Raw genomic sequence first — 22084 nt, 5'->3', positions numbered from 1 at the left:
GTCAAATGCATTATTTCACAGTGTGGATTGCTTTTAACCTCGTTCTGCAGGCCTCCTGATGGCCATTTCACCAGCAGAATGGAAATTGGTATTTTAAAATAATACATTAAAAAAGATTTTTTCCTGTAACTTATTTGACTCTCTGGGTGTGAAATGTGGTTCAGCTGCTAGTGAGCAATGAGGGCTGAAAGGGGACAGGTAAGAATCTACTGTTGTAAATGACAAATGATAACTTGCTCGCTCACCTATGACAAAACTCCAGTTTGCTGATTGTTTTGAAAGGCAGTTAAAACAGCATTGTCAGGGTAGCCTAATCAATCATATCTGTGTTCTGAACAATCACAGTCCCAGAAGATTGTTTTTCTGGGTGTTTTGATGAATCTATTTATTGATGTAATCCAACAAAAGTAAATTACTTTGTACATTGCAATAATACATTAGAACCACAATATGCAGCAACAAATACTAATATTTTGTTTATGTCTTGCAGCCCTAATAAGCACATAATTCAGCTGAATTATTAATCAGGAAAATACTCTTTAACTCATTGTCTGACCAGGTTGCACTGGTGCATGTCCAGACTGAGGGTCCTCAGCTTCTGGCTCTCTCTGTGTCTGTTCTGATGTCTGGTTTATGTTCTGCTTGTTTCCTGAAGGGGGAGACAGAGATTCACCATTTGGCCAACAGAGTAATAAATGAAAAAGTGTAATAATGTAGAAATATGTAAACAAGTTTTATTCTGTGTATCTTGCAAATGTTTTAATTGTACATAAAATATCTACATGAGTTTTCAGACCTTTCTTGGTTTTGTAGAGCCACAGCAGTATTGCTGAGATGAACAACAAAGCAATACTCTCTCCCACAACCAGTCCAACCAGACCAACAGCAGATTCAGCAGCTGAATCTGAAAAATATACATTTACACAGAAACAATTTGCAAGATATCAGAAAAAAATCATGATGTAATTAAATTTGTTTTACAATAAAAAAGAATAATTTCTATCTAACCTCTGACTGAGATCCAGCTCTGTGGAGACTCTCCTCTCTCTGAGTGTTTACAGTGATAGAGACCTTCATCTGACTTTGAGACAGTATGGATGGTCATCTCTCCTGTAGTCTGAGTCTGGAGGAGTGATCCATTCTTATAGAACTCAGCTGTGAGGTTTGAGGGCTTTGTGTGGTGATATAAACAGTGTAGAGTCAGAGGATCTCCCACAGTCAGAGGATGAACAGGACTGTCCAGAATCACATCACCATCTGGAAGAGAATATAAATAAAAAAGCTCAATCTGTGGAAAAGTAAAGCCCCCATAGTGCTCGATGAGCTCAATATCTGATATTGCTGTGAATGATCTTCTTTAACAAAGACCGTAACCTCATTAATGAGCTCAGGTATTGTGGTCACTCACATTTTGTAATGCTATTATTCAGTGCCTTACCTGCCATAACAGATCTGATTCATATCTGGAGAAAATCAAACAGTGCAGTACAGTTGCTGTGCTCAAATTATCCTATAACTATACAGAAATTACCTTCCAGTATAAATCAGAAAAATTTACTTTCTTGTGCAGTTTTCTGTGTAGGAAAGTCATAGTTCTGCATATCCAAGCATTTCCCTTAATAATTAAAAACACTAGACTCACTGTGCACTGTGATGTTGACAGGATTGCTGCTCTCTCCAGATTCAGACTCACACCAGTACACTCCAGTGTGGGATGTGTTGATGGAGCTGATGCTGCATGTAGATCCTGTAACTGATCCCCAGCCTGATGAACAATCTGACACCTTCTCACTGTGTGTGTATCGTCTCACTCTCCATCCAGTAGAGTCACTCTGTCCCTCACAGCTCAGTGAGAGAGAGTCAGTAATAAAGTGTTGAGTTCTGCTGGGACTGACCATCAGAGAGACTGGAGGAGAAACACCTTAGACATAGAAATGACCATTCAGATGTGTATTTATCTTGTTATAGATACAATGCACAATCACTTTTAACATGGAAAGGCTTTAAACGCCAGTTTTGATTACTGAGTGCCCAAAAAAGTTTGAAAAAAAGAGAAAATGTCTGCAGACAAATGCTCATCCAGAGTTTCTTCTGAAATCAATGGTATTAAAAGGGGGTCCATCCCCGTTTTTCTGTAGTATTAATATCTTCTGGGAAGATTTTCCAGTAGATGTCAAAACATTTCTGTGAGAATCTGTTGAGGCCATTTTTTTTATTTCTCTTCCCATTAAATGAAATGAAATCTATGGATGGATGACCCCATTCCTGGGATTAATCGCTCCAGAAACTCAGTGTATGTGTATATATATATATATATATATATATATAGTGTGTGTGTGTGTGTGTGTGTGTGTGTGTGTGTGTGTGTGTGTGTGTAAACTGTTTCACTCACCAGTAACATTAATCCAGAGAGCATCACTGTAGTGAGTGTAGTAGACTGGGGTTCCTCTCCCAGCTCTGCACCAGTACTGTCCTCCATCAGAGACACTGACTGAGCTGATGGTGTAGGAGTGTGTTTCAGTCTTGATCTCATTCTCAGGGTTCTGTGTGTGTTTGAACCAGTAAAACTTCCATCCAGCAGACTGATCCAGCTCACAGTACAGAACCACTGGATTTCCTATCAGTGCAGCTCCTTTATGGCTTGATGTGAGTTCAGTTTTAGGTTTTTCTTCTACAGTTGGAGATGAAGCACACAGTTCAAATGCTAATATTTAGCAAATATCTGTGAATGGGTTTCTTGAAGTAAGTAATAATATCTAGTACTTGACGTCACCCTAAATAACTTAAAACTAATAAGAATATAGCATTTTAAACATAATATAAACCTCTAAATTCAGCACTAAACACTGAGTTCAGTTCAGTTCAGTTTAGTTCAGTTAAGTTCAGTTCAGTCATCCCTCAAAAAAGTTTAACCGTGCTTAGATTAATAACTGACTCATCAAATTAATTTATCAATCTACTCAGGCTTTAGCAGAGCTCAGTAACACTGAGATTAAATGAAATACTGTATTCTGAATACTGCTTTACAAAATGTAAACAGACATAACTTAATTTCTGTATCATGAAAATGTATTCCTAATAATTTCATAGATCCCATCTCTGTTTGTGAGTAATTTTATCAGAGAAAAATAGATTGTATAAGTGAAAAAAAATCACACACTGCTCTCAGAGTCTTAAAAACAGTAATTACTCACCTTGAACACAGAGATTCACTCTGTTACTATGCTGTGATGATGAAGGTCTGTTATCTCTTTCTCCTCTACACCAGTACTGATTCTGATCCTGATCTGCTGCTGATCTGATGGTGAAGGTGTTTGTCTGAGACTGATTGACTGCAGTTCTACTGCTGCCTTTATACCACTGATATCTCCAGTTCCTGTAAGACTCTATCTCACACTTCAGAGTGACTGACTCTCCAGTGAACACAGGACTCTCTGGTTCTACAGTCAGTGTAGCTCTGGGTAAAGCTGTGAGAAGAGATGGAGAGCAGTGAATTTTCCAGCTACTTGAGTCAGTGGGACCTTATATAGCTTAAATCTCTACACTGAATGCAGTGTTGTGATGGAGAGGTTAATGAATATTGGTGTGCACAATGGGTTAATACACTCACCTGATACAGTCAGTGCGACAGCATCACTGATCTCTGATCTCTGAGAGTCACTCCTCCTCTCTCCTCTACAGGTGTATTTACCACTGTCAGAGTTTCTAATGGTGAATGAATAATCTTTTTCCCATTTACGGGAATGAACTGGATGGTTACTGTCACCATCTTTATACCAGCTGTAGCTCCATTCAGTGTCTGTGTGTCCTTGTATGCCACATCTGAGAGTCACATTCTCTCTAATAAACATCTGTCCAGTAGGGATCAGGATCAGTGAAGCTTTTGGTCTCTCTGAATAATTACATCACATAAATATTATTGTAAATCAGCCAAACACACACTGTTTTGAGAATTAAGATCTATTAAGAAATACCTTTATTATTAATGTTTGTATTTTACAAACATTAATTGTATTGTGTTTGTTACAGGTTTGAAAGATCTGATGTACCTGTTACTGTAAGAGTCACTGCGTTACTCCATAAAGTCTCTCTTTGTCTATGCTTCTCAGAACCATAACAATAATATTTTGAACTCTGATCCACTCTGATGCCTCTTATGATGTAATGGTTTTTATCTGAGTGGTGAAGTTGAGTGTCCAGTCAGTTACTCTCCTTTCTGGAATGGAACATGTGAGTGTGACGTTCCCTCCACTGAATATCTGTGACCAGTTAGGCTGCACAGACAAATTTGGTCGATACCCTGCTGTAAAAATTAAAAAGAAAACATACATCTGTTACTGATCAGAAGGCAAATTCTGTCTGATTATGCATGATTAACATTTTAGCTCACATGCTACTTATAAATCACCTTGAGCATGTCCAGTTTGAACAAGTGAAATCAACCCTAAAACAGGAAGAGAAACAAACAACACAGTGTTAAAATAGAAATCATTCTTATCTTTAAGAAAATTCATGCAAGCAACATAGTATTTCATGCATAATAACAATAAATAGAGTATTAGACTCTATTTTCATAGCAACCCTTACAAAGCCATATATTTTCCAGTACATAAACAGGCTACTTAAATAAATGTATTTAAAGTGTGAAAGTGTGATGTGGTTCACATGACATTTCATCTGATGCTGAATTGTTCACAACATGAAAGCTGTGTTCTGGTGCACAAGGCCAAAGCAACGTTTTACAGCACATCAAAGGATTGAAACAACACTGTTAAAACCACTGAATCACTGATCATAATCATGTTTAGCAGTTTGTGGTCAAAACATTCAGAGCATCTTAGAAACCTCCACTAGCCAGAATGATCAAACTCAGTAATCACAAGCATATTTTTTTTTACTATCTTCTCACAGAACTCATTGTACACACTGATCTACTCCAGATCAGTCATTCACATTCACATATTACAGAATGATCTCTAAAATTGCTGGTTCAGACAGTGGGCTAGTTTTGCTGGGTCATTTATATCTATCCTGTTCCATTACCCAGCATTTGGATTAATGGTGTGAACCAGTTACTGAGTTATTTTCTCACTACCTAGCAAACTTTGTAGGATAATAAACTGTCAAATTTAATTCATTACTGTGATCCTGCATGGCTAGAATATCGAGCCACATTGTCAAATTTGAATTCAGATGCTAGCTAGTGCTACTTAGTTAGTCAGCAAGCAACAATGACAATATCTCAGAGCTAGAAAAGTCGTCCATTTACCATACACACTCTTCACTACTACTATTTTATATGTTTTAAACAGACTTTGTTTAATTATGTTATCAAAGGCTTTGTTATTAATAAGTTTAAATCTTATGGAGCTCAAATGGTGTCTGTGTGTGTGTGTGTGTGTGTGTGTGTGTGTGTGTGTCTGTGTGCGTGGAAGGGTTGGTGTCACATCGTTCTCTGAGGCAGATTCAGTTGTCAAAGTGCATCACATAAATTATGTATGTAAAAATAAATAACAAATAATACTTGTCTTTCAATTACAGTTGATTTCAAGTACTCAGGTGATTTTATAGAATAAATAGAATTTGGTAGTATAGGATTCATTGAGCTTGACAGTACATAGGATTGCATTAGTTGCATATCCCACATATTAACTGTGTGTGTATATATATACACACACACACTACTACTAACACAAATAATTGTAGTAGTAGTAGTAATAATAATAACAATAGATCCTTTTTGTCATATGATTATCCTATATCAAAGGGTAAATATACATATATATATATATATATATATATATATATATATATATATATAATATATATATATATATATATACACATATATATATATATCAACGGGTAAAAAACAAACCAATATCCATGGTAAAGTTAACACAGGATTGTGTACAAAAGTCTCCAGATTTGGGTCATTTTAACAACACAGCACAATGGTTAAAGTACTTAAACCAACCAGTTGAGTTAAAATAATCTTGCATGTGTTCTGTCCCATCTTTACCCAGAGCTGGGTTGCCAAATAACCCAGGTTGGGTTGTTTTCAGCCCAGCATTTTTTAGAGAGGAGAACAGAAGTTCTGTAGTGTTCCACTCTGACCGCTGACTAAACTAGACACAATCACTTCATCACACACAACCTCATCACTAACACACTCAGATTAAATATTAGTACCTTCATATAGCAGCTCTCACTCTGCTGAAGACATAAAGAGAACATTTACTCACAGAGTATTACAGAGAATGACCTGAACTCCATACTGTCCCCGTAATGACTGACTGACTGAACAATGCTCTGTGTTCAACACTCATCACTTCCTGAGAGAGACAAAGAGAGACAGTAAGAGAGAGAAAGAGTAAGAGAATACATATGTGTCTGAGATGTTTAACTCTAGTAGAACACAGTGAAGCCAACACTTTTAAAAAGATTTGAATTAATTTCACTGAAATGAAAACAACACTGTAAACTCAGAAATAAATCTTCGTATAAAGAAGAAAAATGAGAAGTAAACAAAGAGAGAAAATAGACTCTTGACTGCCCGTTGATCTCTTGGTGGTTCTTACTCAACAAATGTTAACCTTGGTGTGAAATGAGACGCGCATAAACAGTCTGTTTTCAGCTCGAGTGTTCGTCAGTACATGAAGCAGAAGATTTTACTGTGGATCCAATCACAACTGTCAATTAAAAAAAAGTTTGAGAGGTGGGTGATAACTAGTTATGTTTAATCAGTTGCATTTACTCAAGCAAAATTTGAATGGTTTTGTAGTAATTGAGTTTTTTCCAGAAAACAATAATACCTTTAAATCTAGCCATGTATATTTGTGAGGAAAATGATCTACCTTTATCTCCACTGTTAGCTTTTTGGATAGCTTTCCTGTTAGCTCAGCTCAAATGGTAGCCCCATCACTCAAACCTCCCCCTTGTCTGACACGGAAACCAACTAAGCAAGCTCCAAAAGAAGATATAAGGTGCTTTCACTAGTAACTGCTTCAGGGAAGCCAAACTGAGCTTTTTAAAGTCTATTGAGTCAATTTAAGTCTACTGAGTCTATAAAAACAGATCATTATGCACTGGTCAGTTAGCTTAATTAGCTTTTCTAGAATGTTGCTTGATAAACCAGTCAGATTAAACAGGACTGTACAGCACTTTCATTTGTGATTTCATTTGTGATGCATGTCATCATTTATCATTATCATTACAGACAAACTGAAAGATGAAAAAGGTAGATAACTCAACTTCATCAATAAATTAAACATGACCACTAAGATAATTCCCAAATTGAAAATGTGTTAAAATCAAGAGTAACATTCATGATAACACCTAGCAACAAAAAAAAAGTGCTCCTAAATGAATGAAATTCTGTTTCACCAGCTCTGCTGACAAAGCTAAACACCAATTAATGCCATAATATTCTTTTCCATTGGACTATGTAGCTGTTATCATTGAAATCCATGCCTTTCAAACTCTGCCAACAGAAGAATTTGACAGTGGTGCATCACTGTTTGCTGTTAAGAGGTTCTCTTCATCTAGTCTGTATTCTGTATTCTCTGTAATTTCAATATATTCTGCCCTCATCACAATAGGTTGACCATGTCTATGAAGCCTCTGAAAAGACATGATTTATTTTTAAAAATGTGATGCTCACCTGATAGTATCTGGTGCCCATCTAATAGTATTTGGTGCTCACCACATAATATTTAGTCCTCATCACATAGTATCTGGTGCTCACCACATGGTATTTATAACAGTGAGCATGTGCTATGTCCAACGACGTATTGTTTAAATGTTTAATTTATTTTTTTCTCTTTTGCGTAAACTTCCGCTCTCTTCAGCTCCTTGCTCTCCTGTCTGTCAGAACTGTCAGGTGTTGCTGCTGATGGAGGTGTGATGGCGTGCGCGGATTGGCTGTGCTGAGATCGCGGCAAGAGCTTATAAGCTTGGTGACCGGCTTCCTCAAGGCTCCTCCTCCTTCCCTTGATGTTGTCGCCTGACTAGCCAGACCAAGAAGTTCCAAACACGGAGTAGTTGGGCCTGTTCTCCGTGTAGTTGCTAGTCTAATGTGATGTGTTGAACTGTGTGAAGCCTTTTGTTAACAGACTCAGACTTCTAGATTGGAAGCTGTAGGCGGTGTAGCCTTGTTTTCTTTGTTTTTGTTGAGGGAGGTAGGTTATGTTTTTGAATGTGTTTCTTTTATTTTGTGTAGGTAAGTTAGTTGATTGGGGAGATATATTTTTCTTTGTTCTTTTTGGCTGAGACCACTCCTGAAGCTTAAGCTTCCACAATCCATAATAAAACTCATGAGACTAGAAATATATGTTTTGAGTGGGATTGTGCCTGCGGGTTGGTAATGGGACGCTGGGGGAGACACTTATATTGCTGCCTACCCTTGACGGCTCGTAACAGCATGTAATATGACTCTCGGCATGTCACAGAGTTGGAAGCACAGAGTTCTGTGCATATGCAGCAATGCATTTTAACATTTTAAATCAACTTCTATTTTTTTAACTTATCCAAAGAGAGTCTGCGAACATTCAGGAGTGTTTGGTTTGGTCAGTAAATAATATTTGTAGCTAAGTATATTCATTTATTCAGTAACACTCATATGTACCCATTTTCAAATATAAAGGATGGTGGCAAAGTGTATTACAACACTTAATTAAGAGAATTTGTTGGATTCAACTTTATATATGATACATGTCAGAATTGTGGGTAATTTGGTTTGGCATGAGAGGCAATAGGAATGTCCACTGACCCCAGCACCACCCCTGCTCAGTACTTAGTAGTTTTTTGAGCTGCTGCATTGTGTGTGTGTGTGTGTGTGTGTGTGTGTGTGTGTGTGTGTGTGTGTGTGCGTGTGTGTGTGTGTGCATGCATTTATTATTATTTTTTATTTATTATTTTCTAAACCTGACTATGTGAAACTTGCCCCACTAACATCTCCACTTTCACACCTCCTCCTCCTTAAACCCACACAGCTGAACTAGAACAGAATCCAAACCACAGCCACACACTCATCTCTGCTCTCACACCTCTCACATTCTCACTGATTAATGTGTTAGAAGGGCTACTAGTACTACCAGTTATAATCTTTGCTGCGTTTTTGTTCATGAGATCAGGTACATAATGACTGCAGAATTTTGGAGAGTCGCTCTGAATTACTGTTTCAAACACACTGAAATAAACAGAGCTCCAGATCCTGACTTGATTCTGATCATGTAAATTCTGTGTTGATTTGATTTGATAGAGAGGGATGGTTTCTTGTATATGGAAGATCTTCCATTAAGGGTGATTCACAATTGTACAGAGCCTCTGAAAGTGCATGGCTTTTTTTAGGTACAAATCAGGTGATTACCAGATACTGAGCACCAGTGTCATGATGTATCCCCCCTCTGAAGAGACTCTACTTGGACTCTCCCTGGTTTCACCCACTGTTCTCCATTACAAGCACCTGCATCTCATTTCATGGACATTTAAGGCCTTGTTTTCACACACATGGGTATTTTTTTAAACCATTGCTTTTGGTCTTTTGCGTTGTAGGTCACTAAAATGGCCCTTTTTCAAAGCTCCATCCAGGATGAACATATGCAGAAATTCTGTTTTCAGTGTTACTGTGTACACAGGGAAGACTGAGTTGTTGGCTTGTAACATTCAGAGTGTGTTTTATTTCTTATTTCAAAACATCTTCTTCTTCTTCTTCTTCTTCTTCTTCTTCTTCTTATTATTATTATTATTATTATTATTATTATTATTATTATTATTATTATATCCAGCACTCCTTCAACACAGACCCCACTGTCAGCATTGCCAGTTTTGGATGAAACCCAGTAGGACCTCTAGTTGGCAGGTTTGGTTGTTGCAAAAAATGATGAGAGAATTTTGGTTTATCAAGGAAATTCTGCGCAGACAGGATTTTTTTTATTTTAAATGAAAAAAGACCTATGTTTGTGTGGAATAGGCCTAAGACCCACATATATACATCTTTGTGTGATCTTTTTGTCTCTGTGTTGCTAACCTGAGTCCCAGTGGGTTTTCCCCTTGTTTGTTCCTGTGTTTCGACCCCTGCTTGTCTTATTGTTTTTTTAATTATGGATGTTTCTGAAATCACCTGCCTGTGTTTTGACCCGTGTCTGTCTGGATTTTGTGCATTGGACTCCTCAAACAAAGCTCTTTTGCATTTTGACCCAACCTATTTGCTATGTTACAACCAGATACTAACAAATGCACACCAAATCTCACAGTCTCTGTGCAATTGCTTGACTCAGATGAGGTTTCAACTGAGATGTAAAATTGATCTATTTGATCTATTTTGTATATTTTTGTTGTTTGCTATTTTTCACCACACAGAGACAATATTTCATTGCATGCTAATGATAAGAACATGACCAACGTATCATTGCTTTATTTGTCACGTTTTAAACATTTTAATATAATTTAACGTAATGTCAATTTTTACAATGACATGTAATAATAATGAAAAAAATTATGAATTTTTAAAAAAGTACAAATCCTGTACAACTTCTTTTGTAAAATATTTACAAAATAAAAGGTAGTAAAAAGTAAAAGCTAATAAAATAAAAACAAAACAAAGTTAAAATAAGTTCATCAGTCTGAGCTGAAAGATAAACAAAATAAAACCTGAATAAGAATGTTATACCTGCCCTCTGCTGGTGTAAAAATTACTGCAGCTTGAAGTAACAACCTAAGAGTTTTTTGTTTGCTTGTTTGTTTGGTTTTTTAAAGCCCAGCTCAGTATTTCTCCTCCTTACTCAAAGTGTTACATTAACATGAAGTATGTTATCTTCTTACTTCTGCTTCTATCCAACATTTACTGGGCACTGCAGGGTGCATAAAATGACCTCTAAAGTGTTTTTTTTAGTATACTGCCCCCTAACCGATGTTTAGTTGTTACATTTTATTTGGTGTGATCTTAGACGTCACAGATAACAGTAATTGATTATAGCGAATAATAAACTACCTTATATTGCATATTTGTGAACTGTGAAATCAACTGACCCTCCTACACTTCACACACTCCGCATTGCTCTATGTGAGTAACATTGTAGCTGCTAGGAGAGCACTCATTTATAAATGCTCAGATTAGACCAAATGAAAATTTCTTTCTGGGGTTGAAGTGACACCCAGTACAAGAGTTTGTAGCAAGAATCTATTATCGCTGACTCATTTAAAAATTGATCTCAATACAGCTCTGGATTTTACAGCCAACAAGCTGAAAGGAACAGCTGTCCCAACACTTCCTGGAGGCAGTGTGAATGATAAGACAGTACATCTTTATTTGTAAATAGCAGTCAGCGTTTTCATTCGACAGCTTATTCAATAATTTATCTAGTAGCAATGAGAATGTAGCAAAATGTGCAAGCTAACATTAGCTAACTGTGTTGTCTAATTTAGCATGCTAACCTTAAATTTGTATCAGCTACCTGCTATCAAATGTTTTGTATGTAAGATGCAACACAGCTACAAATGTATTTTAATGACGTTATATGACACGATACACCGACATGATTTAAATTGCCAATAGGCATTGACTTCCCCACATTTAGCTCCTGCTGTGTGTAGTTAGCCTAATAGCTAGATCTGGTCAACTAGTCAGATAAAAGCTAGCTAGCTAATGTTAGCTAAGAGTGGAGTTTTGGGCAGTCAACAGCAGAATCCACATGGTGATTAAAAAGTGCCTAATCTAATTCTCTGGATAAACTAATGTAAAAGTGATCAGTATGTAAGTTCTTACATTCATCAAGTATGAAGGAAGGTGTCCTTTTATTTAACCAGATAATTTGATTAGCCTCTAACACGAACGACTGTACCTCCACGGACCCCTCAGTCAAAATCTTAAAGTATGCAGACGACACTAACGTTACAGTCATTGGTCTCATCCGAGACGGTGACGAGTCTGCTTACAGACGGGTGGTTGATCAGCTGGTCCTTTGGAGCAGCCACAACAACCTGGTGCTGAATACAGAAAAACAGTGGAGATGACAGTGGACTTCAGGAGGAGCCCTTCAGCCCTGCCAGCACTCACCATCCTGGACAGAACTGTGATGGCAGTAGAGTCCTGCAAGTTCCTGGGCACAACAATCACCAGGGACCTGAAGTGGGACAGCAACATCAGCTCCATCATCAAGAGAGCCCAGCAGAGGATGTACTTCCTGCATCAGCACTTTAACTTTAGACCCATACTTGCACAATGTAAAGGTTACAGGTATGACTGTGTGTGTGTGTGTGCGTGTGTATGTGTGTGTGTGTGTGTTTGTAAACCTTATAATATGGGGACTTCAGCCAGTAAGCACACCAATAAAGTGGGGACGTGTGTCATCGTGGGGACCAAAAATCGAGTCCCCACAAAGTTAACCATTGTAGCATGTCTATTTCGTTGGGCTGAACCTCCCCCCTTAAAATCTCGGAAGTCCCCAAGATGAACACAATCTCGACAAAAAGTGTGCGAGTGCTTAGGGGGAACTGCTCAAAGTGTGTACACGCCCCCTGTGGCCAAAGACTGTAAAAACAACTGCGGACGCACACTTGATCACGTGGTACAGCAATGCTGAACTCTGATTGGTTGAAACGGGAAGCAATCAGTGGAACTGTGAGCCAATGAGGTATCACCTTGATCAGTGCTGCAGTTTCCCAATCCGAAGTGACGTGTGCCGAGCTAGCCCAGCGCCTGAGAGCTCTGTGAGTGAACTTTCACCATCAGACGGAATGTTTTCAGCGACTACATGTTTAATTAATAAACTGTGCTCGAATATAAACCTTAATAGTGCTGTAAATTTAAGATTTTAGTTTCAGTAGTGCCGTGTTCTCGTTAATTAGCTAGCGCTAGTTAGCTGGCTGTTCTAGCCTGTTAGCTCAGCCCTGACGGGGCATTTAAGGCCTTTAACCTGCCTCCCTGTATCAGCCCGTTTATCGAGACAGTTCGCGCTACGATGCCTATGAATGTTTAACGCGTCTTCCGTAGAGAAGCTGGTGAAGTGTTTAAGGGTGAAAGCTTGGTAATGAGGAGGAAGAGCCCGACAAACGACGCTGTTTTCCACATCACCGCCGGCCGCGACAGAGCGGGGCTGGATGTGAAGTACATTGGTTCGTTTAAAGGTGAGCAGAGCAGGTAGATCAGCTTTGACTGAACCTCGACACAGAGAAGGTCGTGTTAGCGCGGTCTGTGGTTGCTGATTAAGGCAGGGGAGTGTTTGCCGTGACGAACTTCGCGAGAGGAGAGTTCGTGCTGGAGTACAGAGGAGACCTGATCAGTGCGGAGGAGAGTCGGAGAAGACAGCGGGTTTATCACAGCGCCGTGAAAGCGTTCCTGTTCGACTTCATCTGGCACGGAAAGCTCTGGACGTGAGTAACTCTTCCCTTCTTCTCTCTCGGCCTGCGGGGTTAAAGGTGGGGAGGTTTCGGCCGCGGCGCTCAGAGCCGCGCTGAGCGGAGATGGGGACGGGAGGCTGGTGTTAGATGGGCTATAAACGCTTTATTACTGCGACTCATTCATATTTAAACCTTTAAAGATCTAACATTCATCTGTGATCAGCGCCGAGGTGTTTGGCAGCGTCGTCGTTTTGTTTACAGACGCGTTGGCCATTTACTGTGATCGACTCTCCGTTTTTAATCACATCTAATGATGACGTGTGTTTTATCAGAACAGCAACCTGGCTAGCTTTTATAATGCGCCTTATTCAGTCGTGTTGTCTTTTTCGGTAAATGTATAGCAACTTTCCCCTGACGCGATTTTAAAGGGCCACCGCATCAGAACCAGCGAGGTGCTGGTCGTAATTCTAAAGTTATTGGTTAAGATCATGACCTCTTGACCCTCCTGATCCTGAGCCACACGTGGATTTAGTTCGCATCATCTTTAAATTTAGTATAATTTCCGTTATCCAGCTCTGTTTTCCACATTTTCTAATCTGTTTATGTATGGCGTACATATTGTGCTTTGTAGTCTTTCTTTAGTTCACTACTATTTCTATTTAACAAAATGTCATGTTCCTTAACTCAAAATGCATAATCACCCCTGCCTGTAGACGCATATTGAGCACAGTTACTTGAAACTGTGAATAGTCTAACAATGATAATATATTAATATGAGCAAAATGATAATGACACTATTATTAAGTGAAATAACTGAAAATAGTGTATTGTTTGCTTTCATTACATTTTTAAATTTTACAACTATACAACTAAAATATTACTTTTTGTCACTAAATAACTCTTCTGTTTGTTCAAATTCAGCATTGATGCTGCAAGGGATGATGGCACACTTGGAAGACTGGTTAATGACGACCACATTAACCCCAACTGTAAAATGAAGAGAATCATTGTGGAGGGAAGGCCACATTTGTGCCTTTTTGCTTTAAGAGACATAACACCTGGAGAGGAGATTACGTATAATTATGGAGATGGTGATTGTCCCTGGAGGAGTGAGGTAAGAATGTTACTTCTTGTACCAGTTGTGGATAATTAAATACCAAATAGTGAATATATTTCTAAGATATCATATCCATAATGTAAATGGAAGCTTGAAATTAAAGGATACTGTTAATTTGAGTTTATGCAGACTATCTAGAGATGATCAGAACAATTCCAATCAGTTACAGTATGGTACTGCTAACATGTTGCATGCTGTTTCCATAACAGGATTTCCCTCTTATTTTTGTGTTTAATAATGACTGTTGTGTCCATTTCAGGTGACAAAAAGTGGAATGGAAGCAGACAACAATCATCTGGAGTCAGAAGGTGCCTCTGGAGATGATCAGCATTGCACCAAGCATTTACAGCACAAATCTGCTTTTGGCGTCCAGGTAAGCAAACTGCTAAAATTCAAGCATGTTCACACAGGTAATGCTAAGTCTGCACAATGTGTAAAGTAGTCAACCAGTATCAGGAGAGTCTGGCTGCAGACATGCGCTCTCAGACAGATGCAGTCTCAGCCCCAATCACGTCATGTGCTCTCTGCCAATGGCTGAAACAGCCCAATGGCACATTAACTTTTGGCTGCTGTTATTTAGCGATATCATCACTTAATCCATTTTTCATCCATAACATGGCTAGAGAGTGACATTTAATGCACCTCCCTGTTGAATAAAAATCATAGAACGCATTAAAAGTGTCTGTTGGTTTCTGGTGGTTTTCAGTAGTGGCTAATGGTATTCTGTGTTTTCCTGATGGGTTAATATCACAGTGTGAAGGATTCCGATCGTTTAATCAGGTGTTCTGGGACTGATTCCACATATGTTTGATTATTTCCTAATGGTCTCTAACGGCAACCATCAAGCCAATTCCCGTTAGGAAGCCAAACCGTCAGGTTTTATTCCTAACAGCCCTGCAAACACAATTACACTTTGACAACCTACTGTTTCAATGCCCACAGCGTCGTCTGCTTGGTGCTCTTTACATTGTCATAACATTGTAATGTAATTTTTCAGAAAGGTATGAACGTTGTCTGACAACTTTCTAGGAGGTTGTGACGACGTTGATGAGACGGCAAAAGTAATCAGTACTATGGTGACTGTACGTTGTCATTAGCTCCTAGAATCCTTAATAAGTTTTAATCAATATTACAGTTTTTGATGACCGGTTCTAATTGTCAGCATGGCTTTCATGAGTTTCAGCAGCAGCCTGTTTGTCTTTTCTGTGAATAAACCCGACATTCATGTCTTATTGCTGTGGTAGGCTTTATTTTGAAAGTTTCCATATTTAATTACCTTATTATCAGTATGGCAACGTCATTATATATTCAGTGTAACTCCTGCTGCCCAGCAGTACGCGTTTCGCTGTTTTTACTCATAAAACTCACAAAAACACTGTTGTGGCGGAGCGGCACTGACGTCATTAATAGGCTGCTGGTGCATGTCAGACTGAGAGTGCATGTCTGTTCATATACCTCAGTTATGAAATTTATGCACTGCTGCTCCATAAACCTGCTTTGCATGTATTAATCCCTTCTGCTTTTTTCATGTGGACTATGCACATCTACCTCATCGCCTTCAACCATGACACCTCTGAGATGCTATTCCTTGATCACACTGTGCATTTGCTAACCTGTTGAGCTTCTCTCATGCAGACTATGCTCGGCTGACCCATCCATCTCATGATGCTGCACCATTTGCTGTTCGTTTTCTAAACCTAACTTCATTTACTCCTTTACCAGGGTTATCTCAGTACTGTTACAAGATGCCTTCTCTGTGCTGTTCATGTCATATATTTCTCGTTTTGTATACTATAATTGGTCTTTTTCAGATTCTCCTCCAGAATGCTCTCTTCTCTAACAACTCAACAGTGATACAGATGTGATGCTGTACCTCAGTTACATTGTACGGTTACTTATCCTAATTGAATTTACTCCAGCTACTTCTTTTCTAGTGTCTCATTAATGGTGCTGAGGAATGTCTCATCTTGCCGCTTAGAGAAAGTACCAAGCAATCATGTATACCAGCTTTACTCCATGTTTCACTAATGCTATTTTTTTACTCCAGTTTCTTCCATTCTAAGGTGTCTGTGATGCTCCTGCATGCCATCTCATCTCACTCATACCACTCATCAGCTGTAACACTGCAGCTTCACTGTGCTCTGAGTCTGCTAATGCTAATCTCATTTCCTCCAGCTCTTTCCTTAACACTGTTGCACTGAAGTTCTTTCTTCTTGCTTTTTCTGTGTCACTGTTGCTCTTCCACAGCTCCATTTCACTCAGTGTCACGTCAATATTACAGATCCATTGTTTACATTCCCTTTTTTGGGACCAGCATCTACAGTAGCAAGCTCTTTCACTGCTGTCTGTTTACTGCTCTTGGGCTGCTGAGCCATTGGCTTTAGACCTCGATTCTGTAAAGCTACCATGCAACATTTTGTAAAAGTGCATTCAGTGTCCACCCTGTGCCATCTTTGTGTTTCCAATCTTGCAACCCTTGCCTTGTAACTTGTAGCAACCTCCTCTTCAGCTGGGTCAAGGATCATGGAAAGCTCATTATTAAATTTATTGTGGTGTGGCAGGGGTTATTTGGAGTAAAACAGAAGTGATCTAGTGTTATCAGCATTCTTTTCCTGTTTTCTGTTCTGTGATCTCTCCTTATTTTACAGTATATTGAATGCAGGCTTTGAACTAGCAAAATGTGTTTATTGGTAATTGTTTTGTCTATTTCAGATGACAAAAAATGAAATGGAAGCAGGAAGTAATCGTCTGGAGTCAGATGGTGCCTCTGCAGGCACAGCATCACAGCATGAGTCTACTTTCTGTAACGAGGTATGAAACTGCTTATTTTCTTATATTTTTACATGGTAAACGTCAGGTCCCCACAATGTACACTGTAATCTCATCTACCTTTGTTGGCAAAAGATTTTCAATTGACTAGTGGTGCCCTTCTCCCACTGAGTCCCCACACTGTCTTTAAAAGTGAAGGTTTTACACAAAGTCCTCACAAGGCATCTACTTTAAAATATTATCATTTTAATCTAGAAATATTTTTTGGTTGGTGTGTTTAGCCTAAAAATACTTTCTACAACTTGACAGCGTTCAGCTTAGTTGTAGTATGTCAGCATTGCTTTTACTTTTGGGCTTATTGGTAATTGTTTTGTCTATTTCAGATGACAAAAAATGGAACGGAAGCAGCCAGTAATCGTCTGGAGTCAGATGGTACCTCTGGAGACGATCACCATCACACCCAGCATTCACAGCATGAGTCTACTTTCTGTAACGAGGTATGAAACTGCTAATTTTCTTATATTTTTTGTATGGTAAACGTCAAGTCCCCACAATGTACACTGTAATCTACCACGGTTGGCAAAAGATTTTCAATTGACTAGTGGTGCCCTTCCCCCACTGAGTCCCCACATTGTCTTTAAAAGTGAAGGTTTTACACAAAGTCCTCACAAGGCATCTACTTTAAAATATTATCATTTTAATCTAGAAATATTTTTTGGTTGGTGTGTTTAGCCTAAAAATACTTTCTACAACTTGACAGCGTTCAGCTTAGTTGTAGTATGTCAACATTGCTTTTACTTTTGGGCTTATTGGTAATTGTTTTGTCTATTTCAGATGACAAAAAATGGAACGGAAGCAGCCAGTAATCGTCTGGAGTCAGATGGTACCTCTGGAGACGATCACCATCACACCCAGCATTCACAGCATGAGTCTACTTTCTGTAACGAGGTATGAAACTGCTAATTTTCTTATATTTTTTGTATGGTAAACGTCAAGTCCCCACAATGTACACTGTAATCTACCACGGTTGGCAAAAGATTTTCAATTGACTAGTGGTGCCCTTCCCCCACTGAGTCCCCACACTGTCTTTAAAAGTGAAGGTTTTACACAAAGTCCTCACAAGGCATCTACTTTAAAATATTATCATTTTAATCTAGAAATATTTTTTGGTTGGTGTGTTTAGCCTAAAAATACTTTCTACAACTTGACAGCGTTCAGCTTAGTTGTAGTATGTCAACATTGCTTTTACTTTTGGGCTTATTGGTAATGTTTTGTCTATTTCAGATGACAAAAAATGGAACGGAAGCAGCCAGTAATCGTCTGGAGTCAGATGGTACCTCTGGAGACGATCACCATCACACCCAGCATTCACAGCATGAGTCTACTTTCTGTAACGAGGTATGAAACTGCTAATTTTCTTATATTTTTTGCATGGTAAAGGTTAAGTCCCCACAATGTACACTGTAATTTACTAGGTTTGGCAAAAGATTAGAAAGCACTCACTCCTGCAGTCTCAGTGGATTTAAATAATTTTTCTCACCGATCTATATAAAAATGAACACAAATTAAAATTATAAATCTCCTGTGTACCTTGCATTGAAGCCATTTGGTAGAGCCACCTTAACAATTTCAGTTTTCAGTTTTCATAGATCTGTATAATCACCCTAAAGTAGAGGTCACTAATAGGTGGACTGCGGTCCGAGTCCAGACCCAGACGTTGTTCCATACTGACTGGACCCATAACTGATAAATTCTGGATAATTATTTAATTTTATTGGGTTGGTCCTATTTTAATCGGCGTATCATTTCTAGTCATTATGGTACCGTTTTAGCGGCCCAGAAAACTCACAGACCAATCACAGGCGTTGTAAATATCACACGTGATGCTACTCAGCCAATCAGATCTGTGCATTACAATGAGCACAGAGACTCGAGGGAGTGAAGCCACACAGGGGAGGGACAAGGCAAGACAAAGCAGTTGGAGAAGAAAGTGAGTCAGAGGGAAGTTACTTCACATGGCGTGATCTAAAAAGAGAAAACTGACAATAAAATGTTGAAATATTACTGAATTGTACTTTACTTGATTTGACATTCAGTTGTAGACTACATAAGATGTTGATATACCTACTAGGCTACTTCAGTGAACAGTACATGGCACTGAATCATAATGGAAGTTGGACATTATGATGTTCTGGACCTTTGCTTGATTTTCGTTAACTGGACCTTATTGAATTTTAATTAAATACCCCTGCTCTAAAGGTCAAATTTGGCCTTTGGCCAACTAGCTGAAATGATGCAAGATGTTGTATTTGTTCAGTGTCTGTCCCTTAGCCTGTACTTTTCAATAACTGTGTTAAGGTGTTGTTTGGGGTGGGTTTTTTGTGTTCATAGTGTAGTTTTTGCCAGGAAATGTACTCATTAGTAGTTGTTTTATATAGAGGCACAGTTATGCTGTAATCACTTTGAAACACATTTAAAACACATTGACCACATTTTAAAAATATGGTAACTTTCAAAATCAGGATGAAAAATCAGTAAATGTTTTCCTGTTTAATAGATATAAGGAAAAAGAGACTGCTTGGTGTAAGATCCTTAGCACATATTAGCCCCCTATATTATTGTTAAGTGCTGTCAAATTGTTTCCAACCCCTGGAGACCATATGGATGGTGTTTCTCCAGAATATCCTGGTCTTCTGTTCGGGTGTTCAGGCTTTATAATGGCCTCGTTCATTGTTCCTTGGATTGTATCTTCTTGCTTGGGCTCCACTTCCCAACTCTTCCAAGCATCATTGTCTTTTCCAGTGGTTCTTCTCAGAATATTCCCAAATCCCAAAGAGAGTGTCAGTTTATTATCTGGACTTTGAAAGTTGAGGCTTGATTTGGTCAAGGGCCCATTGTTTTGTTTCCTTTGGCATCCAACGTTCCCTCAAAAGACTTTGCCAGCAGTTCAAATGCATCAGTATTTCCCACCTTTTTTACTGACCAGCTTTCATATTCATAAAGAGCCACAGAGATGACCAGTCTGGACAGGTGTGATCTTTATGTGGAGAGACAGATTTTTGCATTTGAACATCTTTTCCAGTTTGACTGCTGGATCCTTTGTTGTTAATCAGTTAAAGTTGGCAAAAGCTGTCCATCTCTTTGACATCTTCTCCATCAGTGATACAGTTAGTGCTCTTTCTTATTGTCCTAACCTTGGTCTTAAGTTCCATCTTTTCACTCTGTTCTTTAACCTTTCTTATAAGGGCCTTTAGGTCTTCCTGATTTTCTGCTGTGAATGTCGTGTCATCCGCATATTGAAGGTTATTGATATCTTCCACCAGTTTTGAATCCTCAATCATTTTCCTCTAGTCCTGCGTCTCTCATTATATGTTCAGCATACAGGTTGAACAGGTATGATGACACAATGTAGCTTTGTCTAACTTGCTTGCCGTGGAACCATAATCTAGCATACATCAGGTAAGATGTTGTTGATTGATCTTTATTTCATAGTTTATTTTATATTTGGTATTCCAGTCACCAGCAGGATAACTTATTTGCAGGTCCTGTCAATTTCAGCCTGAGCTTCAACATAAAACTTTTTCATTTCTTCTTCATTAGCATCTGTTGTTGGGGAGTAAACCTGGATGAATGGAATGTTGAATGGTTATGCATGAAATTGGATTGACATCAGTCAGTCATTCACAGAATTGCATCCAATAATGGTCTTGTTGACATCCTTGTTGACAATAAAAGCCACTCCATTTCTTCTTTGTTGTTCATTACCTGACTAGTAGACTGTGTTTCTTTTCCAGCTTGCCATGATTCCTGCTTCAGACATTCCAAGTTTCACTTGTAGCTTTGAATTCTCTTTTCTTGCTCATCAGCTAAAGCAAAAATCTTTGACCTAGCTGTGTCATGCAAGCAAGGTGTACTCAGAGGAATCCTCAGCTCTTCCCCAATAATAAGTTGAGTGCAAGATAATACCAAACATTTTGTTGTTCCTATCCATGTGATTTTCTTGGTAGAGTACAGAAGTGGTTTACCATTGGCTTCTTCTGCACAGTTGAACTGATGTCAATGCCATTGTCACCTGTGTGATAATCCACCTTCAACATTGTCCTATATCCCTGCTGCCCAGTATAGGTGGTAGTTTGCAACCATCTAGCAGCACCTTAAGAACCACATAGCAAGACCACATCAATGACATAGCAACACTCTAGCATTCACTTAGGACTTATCTCAGCAATCACTCTGCATTTTCATCAGGAAATGCATTTATATAGTATTATTTTTATTATTATTATTATTATTATTTTGGCATGTCCTTAGCTATTTAAAGTATTTTCAAAAAGAGTGTGTTTCGTTTGGGTTTATGTAGATCCTGGAGCAGAACCGGACTTAGAACCGTCTACACAGCAAGCCCAGGAGACCTTGGCTGAACCACATCAGTTCCCAAAGGTATTGTCTGATAAATAAACATGATGGCAAGCTTTTATGACATTGAAAGACATTGTATGTTTTGACTAATAATGTTCTGCATTTATTCAGGTGTAAAGATGGTTGAGAGAAAGAAGTGGGAGACCGGTGAAGTGAAAGCAGTTGAAAAACATCTGAACAGGTTCATTAAAACTTGCACAGTGCCAGGAAAAAAAAGAAAGTGAGGCTTGTATAAAAGCTGATCCTGTTGCACTGAAAGACCGAGATGTTCTTTGTAAAGAACAGAATCACTGCACTTAAAAGGAAAATGTAAACCAGAACAAATGTCGTTTGCACAGTCTTTGTTTTTTTATGTTCATTGATAGTTCCAACAGAAAAAAAGGGTTTTATTTCATTGTATATTTTATTTGATGTCAATCTTTGAAAAAAATGGTTCTT

General features: G+C 38.6%; 2 protein-coding genes across 2 annotated transcripts; one reads left to right on the top strand and one right to left on the bottom strand.

Moving 5' to 3' along the window:
• Positions 1–734: 734 nt before the first annotated feature.
• LOC118825363 (Fc receptor-like protein 5) lies at positions 735–7684 on the bottom strand. Its single transcript, XM_036595953.1, has 9 exons — positions 7664–7684; positions 6213–6216; positions 4409–4444; positions 4209–4303; positions 3611–3890; positions 2393–2668; positions 1643–1921; positions 1009–1257; positions 735–904 (listed from the first exon to the last, which is right to left on the bottom strand). Exons 1-9 carry the CDS (start codon positions 7682–7684, stop codon positions 735–737), a joined length of 1410 nt encoding a protein of 469 aa, XP_036451846.1.
• Positions 7685–12692: 5008 nt separating this feature from the next.
• LOC118826031 lies at positions 12693–21771 on the top strand. The gene is made up of 9 exons (XM_036596909.1): positions 12693–13374; positions 14263–14455; positions 14718–14831; positions 17171–17269; positions 17611–17724; positions 18062–18175; positions 18512–18625; positions 21588–21667; positions 21758–21771. Exons 2-8 carry the CDS (start codon positions 14336–14338, stop codon positions 21609–21611), a joined length of 699 nt encoding a protein of 232 aa, XP_036452802.1. The 5' UTR covers positions 12693–13374; positions 14263–14335; the 3' UTR covers positions 21612–21667; positions 21758–21771.
• Positions 21772–22084: the final 313 nt, after the last annotated feature.

The sequence above is a fragment of the Colossoma macropomum genome, unplaced genomic scaffold (assembly GCF_904425465.1).
Source record: "Colossoma macropomum unplaced genomic scaffold, Colossoma_macropomum, whole genome shotgun sequence".
In the NCBI taxonomy this organism is placed as follows: Eukaryota; Metazoa; Chordata; class Actinopteri; order Characiformes; family Serrasalmidae; genus Colossoma; species Colossoma macropomum.
Note: the sequence above shows the minus strand (reverse complement) of the source record. Positions and strands in the feature narration are given on the sequence as shown.